This window comes from Stegastes partitus, unplaced genomic scaffold, assembly GCF_000690725.1.
Source record: "Stegastes partitus isolate 25-593 unplaced genomic scaffold, Stegastes_partitus-1.0.2 Scaffold738, whole genome shotgun sequence".
NCBI classification, from domain to species: domain Eukaryota; kingdom Metazoa; phylum Chordata; class Actinopteri; family Pomacentridae; genus Stegastes; species Stegastes partitus.
Genome location: NW_007578469.1, coordinates 21,014 through 32,106, shown reverse-complemented (window position 1 = coordinate 32,106; position 11,093 = coordinate 21,014). Strand labels below are relative to the sequence as shown.

The 11,093-nt window shown below is 38.9% G+C and overlaps 1 protein-coding gene across 1 annotated transcript in view; it reads right to left on the bottom strand.

Annotated features, from left to right (window-relative positions):
- LOC103364287 (collagen alpha-1(XIV) chain-like) overlaps window positions 1–11,093 on the bottom strand; it is a 112,155-nt gene that overhangs the window by 80,530 nt on the left and 20,532 nt on the right. Inside the window, exon 4 of the mRNA XM_008291352.1 lies at window positions 5,100–5,174. Within this exon, the coding sequence (XP_008289574.1) occupies window positions 5,100–5,174 (75 nt within the window). The remainder of the gene's footprint in view (window positions 1–5,099; window positions 5,175–11,093) is intronic.

Here is an 11,093-nt window from a genome sequence, read left to right as displayed (position 1 = left end):
TTTCTGCATAGAAATGATGACATTCCGTCCTCTTCCACCCAGTGTGAGTTAAATTACTGTAGGACTGATGCTTTTCTCATAAATCCCCTCAGAGAGCAGAGCATGTTGACCAAGACTCTCACTGACATTATATCGGAGCTCCAAAAATTGGGGTGAAAATCAGAAACGGTGAGTCTCTCTAACTTGCCCCCAAATCTATATAACACCCAGTATGGACATGAAAATACATGGGTTCGTTTAAAACAAGATTGTGCTTCACACAGTGAAAGAATTTTTTTGATACGACCTTTAGTTTTTGAGCTGTGAGCGTTAGTTTGAGGAGCTAATCCTTAATAAGCCTGTTTGGTTGTCACTCTGCTCTGCTCACTGTGAGCAGCCGGTGACTCACAGCTGATTGGCTGATTGATACACTTTCAAAGTAAAAGCTCAAAGATGTTAAAAGGTATTGATCTTGGTTTACCAAACAACTGGCTTTTCAAAAATAAAATGTATTAATGTAAATGACACCTTATGGATCATTAGAATTTTTATATTAACCAGCAAAAGTTTCATTTGCTCACACAAAAGAAATTTCTCCAGAAACATTTTAGCTTTTATTGCTCGTGTTGCCATTTCGTATAAACTTTTTTTCGTCTTTGCTCGCTTTGCTGCAGGATGATTTAACTTTAGGCTCCTGACCTTCAAAAAGTAAAAATAAAATAAAAATCTACACATTTATTTATCAGCTTTATTTGCATTCATTTGTTTCATCAATGTGCAAACAAACAAACTGTCTTTTATTCTGACGGATGCCAACTCCAGAGTAAAAGCAGCCCGTGAGCGAAGAGAACCTGTGATTGATTAGACTTGAAGAGGTCTCGACTTGTAAACGATTGAAACTGTGTTAAACTCATTAAATGCAAAACACAGAGCCACCGTCGCCGTCGCTCTGCACCAATCATTCCAATCGCTCACCTTTTCTCCTCGAATAAAATCACATTTAAGGGTCAGCTGGTGGCCGATTGATCTGCAGACGGCTTCAATTCTGTCGTCTTTGCTTACTGCAAACATTTACTGAATAAATCACGAAATGGAAAAAACAAAAACACACTGATTTTCTTTCATAATAAAGCGCGCCTGCTGCGACGGGCATTAATCAACTTTTTCTCGGGGGAGGGTATGGATTTATTTTAGCTTTAGAGAGCGAGACTAAAACTGTGTTACGGCGACATACTGCGCACTAACAAAGTTTTGAAACTGTTGAAACCAGAATTGATGTTTTGGCTTCCTCTAATAAAGCCGGGCTGCTGTGCTGTGTGTAGCAGAGGTGAAGCGACACATCGACTGATGCACTTTATGATTTAGTGCTGATTAAAGATTGAGTTTCTGAGCCGTATAACCAGCTGGTCCAGGTGAATGTTTTTTGTGTGTGTGTGTGTGTGTGTGTGTGTGTGTGTGTGTTTAAGGAAGATATTCAGTTGCTTTATTGATTTTAACAGTACAAATATTTCACCACTTTGAGTTTTAATTTCTTTCTATACTCGTCTCCTCTTTGCTCTGACTAAACACGGCCTGCAGCTCAGCTGAGACGTCCTGTATGATAAAAAGCAGTAAAAAGTAAAAGTATACAGATGATTAGTTCAAGGACTATAGGAAAAAGTCTGAAGATTCTTTCTGTTTTTATAGTTTCTGACTGTGATAACTGGTTGAATGTTGGAGATTTTATTTTATTTTTTAAAGTTAGCCTTTTGTACCTTTACTAGATAGTATATAGTAAAGAGAGAGACAGGGAAGTGGGAGAGAAGATTGTGGGAAGGACCTGCAGCAAAGGGCCATGAGTGGGATTTGAACTCACTACCACTGCATCGGGGACGATAGCCCCTGTACATGGACGCCAGCTTAACCAGGTGAGCTAAAGCGGCGCCCCAGAGATTTTATTTTTTTTTATCTTTTCAATACTTTTCAAATTTGAAGAGGGTAAATTCTAGCACACAACAGATCTTCTCTGTTTTGCTTTTATTGTTTCAATCACAAATATGTGCTTATATTTTTGTTCCGTATATATTTTGTTACTGCATGTTAATTCTGTCTTGAATTGATTTCCTTCAGTCTTGAAATGTTAGAAATCTGGTTCAACCAGGAAAAGCACTTGTCATTATTATTTTTTCCTTATTAATAACTGAATTTTTTCATCTCACTACTATATTAAACAGGTCTGTGAAATGAAATGTTTAGCGTCTAACACATTCGGTCTCATTTTGATATACAGTCATCCTCAAATGTATTCATATCCTTCTATTAAAGAAAAGGCAAAATTCACAATAGTCACTCAAATAACTAGAAACTGAAAAAAAGTAATCATAAATAAAAAAATTGTAAATTACAACTTAGTGAAATAAGACATTGCTTTTGAATTGTGGTTCAAAGATATAATTTAAAAAAAAACAACAAAACTGTCCCGGACAAATTAGAGCACTTTGCTGATGAGCAGTGGGTTAAAATCCAAACACCTGTCAACAGGTGCAGAAGTCTGACTGAGAGTCACAGAAAACACTTGACTGCAGTGATTGGCTCAAAGGTTTGTCCAACAAAATAATAGTTTATATCTCACATTATGCTTGTTTGCTTGTTTTAAAAAAAAAATATTTCTGTTGAACCACAATTCAAAAGTAATGTCATGATTTTCATTACATTTTTATTTATTATTACTTTTGTCAGTTTCAACTTATTTCAGTGTTTTTCTCCTTCTTTAATGGGAGGGTATGAACACATTTGAGGACGACTGTAGATATTTAAACATCTATAACACTCATAGTTAGATATTTACTGTACATAGTGGTTTTTTTCCGTCTCCCTCGCAGCTACTTTAAAAACGAACTCCAGACATGTGAAGAATGTGAATTACACGTCTGTAGAAATATGAACTGCTGTAACAGATCCAAGACTCCCTGGGTTTACACTTGAATGACTTTTTTTTTTTAATCTTGTGTTGAAGATTTCTCTGTAATTATATATTATTTTACGTGTGTGATGATGGGATTTTAAAAAGAAAAAATATTGCCGCTTTCTTCACAAGATCTTTGAGTCTGTCTTCATCTGTCGGAAGCGTGTGTGTGTGGGAGGAAAGTGAAATCTTTTCTTAATGTACGGCGTCGGTCCCGGATGAGACTGAACTGTCGTCGTTTTGATTTATAGAAAATGACATGCGGGTGAAAGGAAACTTCGCCTCCGTGACAATCGCTTTACAGCAGCGACATGAAATACAAAAAAACACTGATTGTAAGCTGAACTACGGTTTTAATTTATTTATCGGTGGAGGAAGGTCGGTTGGTTTCTATTTCTTGCATCCGTGTTTGTATGAAAGGCAGAGGAGGACGGTGAAGTCTGGTTTCAGGAGTTGGCATTGTTGTTCAGGGTTTACAAAGTTTTTTTCAGAGCTCTGCGGGTGATTTAAAACCGATAAATAAGGAAGAGCGAGCTCGCAGCATTATGAAACTTTCAGAACTCTTCCTACGTTTCAAGCCTAACATGCACATTTCATTTACCTGCTAGCATGTCTTCATTTTCTATCATGACTGGCTTTGCTGTCATGCGGTTGTGTTGAATAAAGCTACAGTGTTGTGTAACTGACATTCAGCATTAATGTGATGTGAAAGAACAATTCAATGTCAAGACAACACATAAAGCAACAAGTAAAACCAGCCTCAAAGGATAGTCATTAACTGCAGTGTGCAGTAAAGCTGCATCAGATAAATAAATTCAGCACATTTTATGACATTAAAATATCAACAAACAACCTTCAGAGCCTCAAGACCCATCGAAGGGTTTTTAAAAAATGTCCAAATTACAGCGTTTATCTACCAGAAACTGTAAAAATAGAAAAAAATTGAGAGGTTTTCAAATTTCCGACAGTTCTTGAACTCGTGTCACATGTGGTTCTGTCGGTAAAATTGACCAAATCTAAGCTTAAAATAGATTTTTCCATTAAAGTCACTTTATTCAACATGTGCTCTTCGGTACGAGTGAGATGCCATCACCAGCAGTCAATCGGCAAAATTCAGCGACTGTTCGGCTGAAGTGCAGGAAGTGTTAACACAGAGCAGAGAGGAGAGAGACTCAGAGGCTGAAAAAACATTTTGGATCAGTAAAATAAATGCAGCACAGAGAGGAGCACGCTGTTGGATTTTGTAATGCAGTGAAAAATGTGAGTAAAAAAGTACAGAAACGATTCAGGGTTCAAAGGGTTAAAGGAGGAGAAAGCAGAATCCATGACAGTCGGAATAAATCTAGGTACCAACTATCTAGGTCATGCAAAGTATTTAGTTTTTTTTTTTTTCTCATAAATATTCTCAGAGAAAATCCAAGTTTGTCTCATATGAAACTCTCAAATGTAAAACCTGGGGAATCATTCCAAGCGTATGAAGTTTATTTTCTTGTAGATCTATTACCTCAATCTCAGAATATAACTTTTTTTTTTACACATGAATTCATGTTTTTTTTCTCTTTAAATGGCAAATTTAACATCAGAAAACATCAAAGATTTTTTTTAAATGTGTATTTGTGATTTTTTTTTTGCAGGCATTTTTTTCCTCCCACATATATTTGTGAGTTTATTTCTTTAATTTACCACTTTAAAGAACATTGTGTGTGTTTTTTGTTTTGTTGTTTTTGTTTTTTACATAAATGTGTACCTTTTTTGTAAATCTACCTCCTTAATCTCAGTGATTTTTTTTTTCACATAGATTTCTTTCTTCTTTTTTTTGTAAATTTGGTGCCTTAATGTCAAATATCAAGATGTTTTGTTTTCACAAAATCTGCACATTATTTCTCAGAAATGTACCAACTTAATCTCTGAGAATAACCAAGTTTTTTTTCATGCATATTTGTGACTTTTTTTTCCCTCTTAAAAATCAGAACCACAGTGAACACACAGCTCTTTTTCTACAGAACTTGATTGAATGTCTCCACATGTGATTTCTATGCAGTTTATTTCTGCTACGACCTAAAACCAGTGAGACGAAGTGTCCACAAGCTGCAGATCTGATCAAAGTGAAGCATTAAAACCAACACCAGGACACAGTCGATAACAATGGTAACAGTGATGTGAAGTGTGCTCTGACCTTCCTTGGCAGGCGGGATTGTGGGTAGCGGGGTGGTGGTGGGGGGTTTGGTCGGCGCCGGAGTCGGGACGGGTACTGTGTGGAGAGAACAGACAACATGAGGAACCTGCAATCATCGTAAAGCGATCAGCACGCGTTCGATGACCCCAAAATTAAATCCTCCCTCTGAGAGAAACTGTAAAAGCAGCAGAGCCTCGTATAGAACCTACAGAATGTGTGAGATAACCACATTCAGCTCTGTGATTTCACCTCCTGTATAATTTGCCAGATTGATCACAGCGTCAGCCGCAGCGTAAATTAAACTCCCACTGTCTCTTCTTACCTGTTTGTGTGTGTGTGTGTGATTGTGTGTGTGTGTGTTACCCTCCCTCCCAAAGACACACAAACACAGTTTGTGCATTCAGCGCAGTTTAGGCAGTAAATCAGCTACCTGAGGCTGGGAACGACTTGTGATGGCAGGTAGGGAGCGTTCGGCAGCGGCTGCCTGCAGCGATGGGGATAGTCATTTGGAGGAAAGGCTCTGGCTTTCATTTGCATCAAAACAAAGCAATAAATCAGCGCGGAGGCTCTCGGCACAGCTACAGTACGGAAGGGGAGGCAGCTCCGAGCAAACAAATGCCTGCTTTGGGGAAGGAACGTTCCTTCTTTGCTCCATCTCCGCGGATAGTTCTTTGTCTCGCTTCAGCCTCTCATCTCTCACTTTCATTTTCGTGTCGCTGCTTTTCTTTACCTTCCAGACGAACATGTGGAGGCTCTGAATGCAGCATGTTCCTGACAGCTAGTCCACGTCAGGGTGTCAGAACTACCTGGCAGAACGGTGCAGAGTTCACAAATCAATTAAAACCACCGAACGCTGCAGGAACATAACTCCTCGCTTTCTGCAACATCTTACACCGAGTCTCAGGACACTAGAAGAGAGATTTTTTGGAAACGCTGCCGACCCAGTTTCAGTTGTGACTACAGGGTTGTGTTTCAGTCTGGATGGGCAGCAATGGAAGCTCATGAACACTTATGACATAATGGGTTTCTGACCTTGTGGTTTCTGCTCACAGCTGTTGTGTCGTTCACAAAATCTCTAATCTGACTTTCCTCCACTGCTGCTCTGCAATTCGGGATAAATATGCTCGTTTGCAATCACAGTCAGGGGATGAAGTTGCTCGTACCTGTGTCTTTTTAGACAGAGATTATTTTAAGTTCCATCCATCCATTATCTACATACTGATTCATTCTCACTAGGGTCATGGGGGGGCTGGAGTCTATCCCAGCTGGCTCAGGGTGAAGGCAGGGGTCTATCACAGGGCTACACTTAGAGACAGACAACCAAGCACACTCACATGATTATTTTAAGTCTCACAACCTAAATGTAATCAATTATGAACAAAAACCGTCCTCTGGCGCCTGATTTTAACGTGAGGATTTGCTGCTGTTTTGCATCCTGATAAATTCAGTGTCTTTGGATTTCAGACAAACCTAAAAGTTGGAGCTGTGACCTTGATCTGGACGCAGCACTGAAGTTCACTGAAGCACCCAAACATTTGATCTGCGTTGCCGTGTAATAACTCCAGAGCATTTTCTTTCCAGAGCATTACCTGACACACGCATTTTCTTGGAGATAAATAAAACTGATCTAATCTTTTCTGTGATGTTGCCGTTCATTCTGGCTGATTTCTGACCCTGACACTGATATATGTCTGTATTAAGAACACCAAGTCTCTCCTGAAGTGAAATTAACATATTATCATGTGTAAACAGGAAAAAACAACAAAAAACGACACTGTAGTGAAAAAAATGTGTAATTTAACAGATTTTTTCCCTCTGATTTGACAGATTTTTGTAATATTTCTGAAATACATAAAAATAGAATACAAAAATAGTCCATCTATTGCCAAACAACATTAACCTGTAACTCTATTCTCTCTATATATAAACTACATGCGATTTACTCTGTATAAGTTTAATTTAACTCTAAGAAAATGTCATTTTTGACATCAAAAGAGACAAACATTTGATATTTATTGAATGGATGAAACTGTTAAATTCAAGTTCAGTACTAAAAAAAATAAGAAATAAAATTAGATACAGTTTATGACTATTAAGAGCAAAAGCAGAACTGATTCTGCAACTTTATGCAGATTTGCTTGTTAAATGACAGATATCTCGATCTGTCTCGTTTCATTTGATTGGTTTTACTCCACTAAATATCTTTTATAAACATTAAAAATCCTCCAAAATACAAATGATGCCACGCGAAATAAAGCTATGAAAAGTATGTTATTTATAGAAAATTGTATTTTTATGAGACAGCTACAGTCGTCCTCAAATGTATTCATAGCCTCCTGTTAAAGAAGGAAAAAAACAGCTGTCACTGAAATAAGCTGAATCTGAAAAAAGCAATAATAAATAAAAATGAAATGTAAATCATGGCATTGCTGTTGAATTGTGTTTCAACACAAATATTAAATAAACAACAAGCAAACAAGCATGATGGGACCCGTAAACTAATATTTTGTTGGACAACCCTTTGAGCCAATCACTGCAAGTGTTTTCTGTGACTCTCAGTCAGACTTCTGAACCTGTTGACAGGTATTTGTATTTCACTGCTCATCAGCAAAGTGCTCTAATTTGTCCTGGACAGTTTTTTGTTTTTTTTTTTCTAATTATTCTTTTCAACCACAATTCAAAAGCAATGTCTTATTTCACTAAATTATAATTTAGCAAATTTTTATTTATGATTACTTTTTTCAGTTTCTAGTTATTTGAGTGACTATTGTGAATTTTGCCTTTTCTTTAATGGACGGGTAGGAATACATTTGAGGACGACTGTATTGTGTATTATTTTGTAGTATTGTCTTTCTTTTTCTTTTTTGTTGCACTTTAACTTGCATGTAAAACACCCCACATGTATTTTATGTAGCATTTTAAGACTAAACTGTGAATGTTTTACCCTGAAAGCCATTCCCTGCCATGATTTTGGGCTGTTATTTCATTTTAAAGCCTTTATTAGCTGATATGAAGAATCACATCACTGTCATTCCTACTGTAAAACAAGAAACTCATCAGGAGGATTTATCATCAAACGTCACCTAATAAAAGTTTCACAGCTTCTTTCTCTTCATCTGATCTGTTTAAGTGGACGTTATGAGGGACGCTCGCTGACTTCGGATGACGTCCAGAGAGCTTGAACTCGACTCATCTTCGCGGCGACACGAGTGGATGAGATGTTGCTGAAAATAACTGAAGCGAGCGCTGGGTTTACTGCACACGGAGCTTGTTGCAAATAAAGAAAGAGAAACAGCCCACCCACCCTGCCTCCCTCGTCTCCAGACACTGGGTCTTGATTAGTGTTTGGGGCTGCTGCTGCAGAACAAAAGACTCATTCTGAAAAGAAGCAAGAAGATTCAGCTCCCACAAGGATAAAAGATGTTTTATGCCGAAAGTGACGCGATCGTCCTCCCAGCCGATGACAGCTGACAGCAGGAGTGTGCGTGCGTTTGTCAAAAGCGTGCGTTTCTGCTATATTGTTGCTGTGACACATGGGTTTTAATGGGGGTTTGGCACACGGTATGGAGGAGGTAAAGCACTTGTAGAGGTGTCAGCGGTGTGTGCATGAGTGGGTTTGTGCAAAAGGCTGTGCACGTGGCTTTTCAGTATATCAGCTTTAAAATGTCTCCAGATCAGATAATCCCAACTCACAAAACCATCCCACGTTTCTGTCTTGTCTATTTGTGATCTGAGTGAATGACGCAGGTTTTTAAATGGTAAACAATTCATTCTTTGACTCTTGGCTGAGGAAGAAAACATGATTTAGGAAAGGTCTTACAAACAATGGTAACCACATACATAATGCTAGTTCACAATGACAGGAAAAGTGCATCAACTTCATGTCTTTTAAAAATAGAATCTTTCTGACTAAATAATAATGAAATCCTCAATAAAATATAATTTATTTAAAAAAAAAAAAAGAAGATTTCTGTATTTCTGTCAACGTTTGAAGGTGTTTGTGTCTGCGCTATAAAAAAAGAAGAAGAAGAAGAAAAGACAGCTACAAAAATAGTGGAAAATAATCATCTCAAATCTGCAAAACAATTGTATATCTTGTTGATTTAAGCCTCCTACTACCTTCAAATTTACATACATCTTTCATCCTTGGGTTCAATTTGACCCCAACATTTTAAACCTCCAGAAAATATCAGAATTATAATTGTTCACCCAGGTTTATGTGTAAATAGCCCCTTAAATAAAACAGAAAAAATGATATCAATGACTTATTTAGAGATGTTAAACATCGAATAGGGTTTATCTTTGGGGTCAATTTGACCCCAACGATAACAGGAGGGTTAAATACAGTAAACATTGTGTACATTTAAGATTGAAAATTATTAAAGAACAATTTAACACATCAAAAAATGGAAAATACCAGTAAATGGTTCAAAAATTTCAGTTGAAAAAATTCTGATTTTTACAGGTAGTTTGGTTTTATCAAATAAATGTTCTAATGCAAAAGATCCAAACACTGATAGAAGTCTAATCATGTAATTTGGTTATAAGCTGCAAGAATCTACTGTTGATTTTTTAACAATATCAAATATATTTTGAGTTTTTAACTGTAACTTATGAGAGAAAAACTTAGAAATTGACATGGGCCCGCCCTCCTGTGGACCCACCACCCGCAGAGGGAGTCATAGGGGTCGGGTGCAGAGAGGACTGGGTGGCGGCCGGGGGGGGCTGCCTCGGCGACCTGGTCCGCACACAGAGCCTCTGGTTGTTGGGACGTGGAACGTCACCTCGCTGGGGGGGAAGGAGCCTGAGCTTGTGCGGGAGGTTGAGCGATATCGACTAGATATAGTCGGCCTCACCTCCACGCACAACCTGGGCTCTGGAACCCAACTCCTGGAGAGAGGCTGGACGCTCCATTTCTCTGGCGTTGCCCGCGGGGAGAGGCGGTGGGCTGGAGTTGTCTTGCTCATTGCCCCCCAGCTCAGCCGCCACGTGTTGGAGTTTACCCCGGTGAGCGAGAGGGTCGTGTCCCTACGCCTCCGGGTTGGGGACAGGTCTCTCACTGTTGTCTCGGCCTACGGGCCCAACAGCAGTGCAGAGTACCCGGCCTTCTCGGAGTCCCTGGGGGGGGTGCTAGATAGTGCCCCAACTGGGGACTCCTTTGTTCTACTCGGGGACTTCAACGCCCACGTGGGCAATGACAGTGAGACCTGGAGAGGGGTGATCGGGAGGAACGGCCTCCCCGATCTGAACCCGAGTGGTGTTCTGTTGCTGGACTTCTGTGCTAGTCACGGATTGTCCATCACGAACACCATGTTCGAGCACAAGGATGTCCACATGTACACGTGGCACCAGGACACCCTAGGCCGGCGGTCGATGATCGACTTTGTAGTTGTTTCATCAGACCTCCGGCCACGTGTCTCGGACACTCGGACAAAGAGAGAGGCAGAGCTGTCCACCGATCACCACCTGGTGGTGAGTTGGATTCGCTGGCAGGGGAAGAAGCTGGTCAGACCGGGCAGGCCTAAGCTTATTGTGAGGGTCTTCTGGGAACGTCTGCCCAGACCCAAGTTAGCTAAACCCCGACAACACTCTCAATCATAAAACCACCAAGTCAAACACGACACGTATGAAATCACAAACCTGTGATGTTATTGTTCTCTTCAGAGCGGTTTGATATCAGAACAACTGATAACAACTGATCTACATGATGAAGTGACTTTAACAGTTTCATCTGCTGAGTTAAAAAGGAAATAATTGTTAAGTTATGATAAATTTGCAAATGTATTTCAACTGTTTGTATTTCAAAGATGTATTATTGTTATTATTATTATTATTATTATTATTGTGTACTTCAACAACAAAAGATTTTCTAAAAAAAATCCTCAGTTTTGCATTTGCATTTGCATTTATTTATTAGACATGTAAATTCATAGTTATCTTTGTATTATATATTATGATTATAAAATATTATGTGTGTGTGTATATATATATATA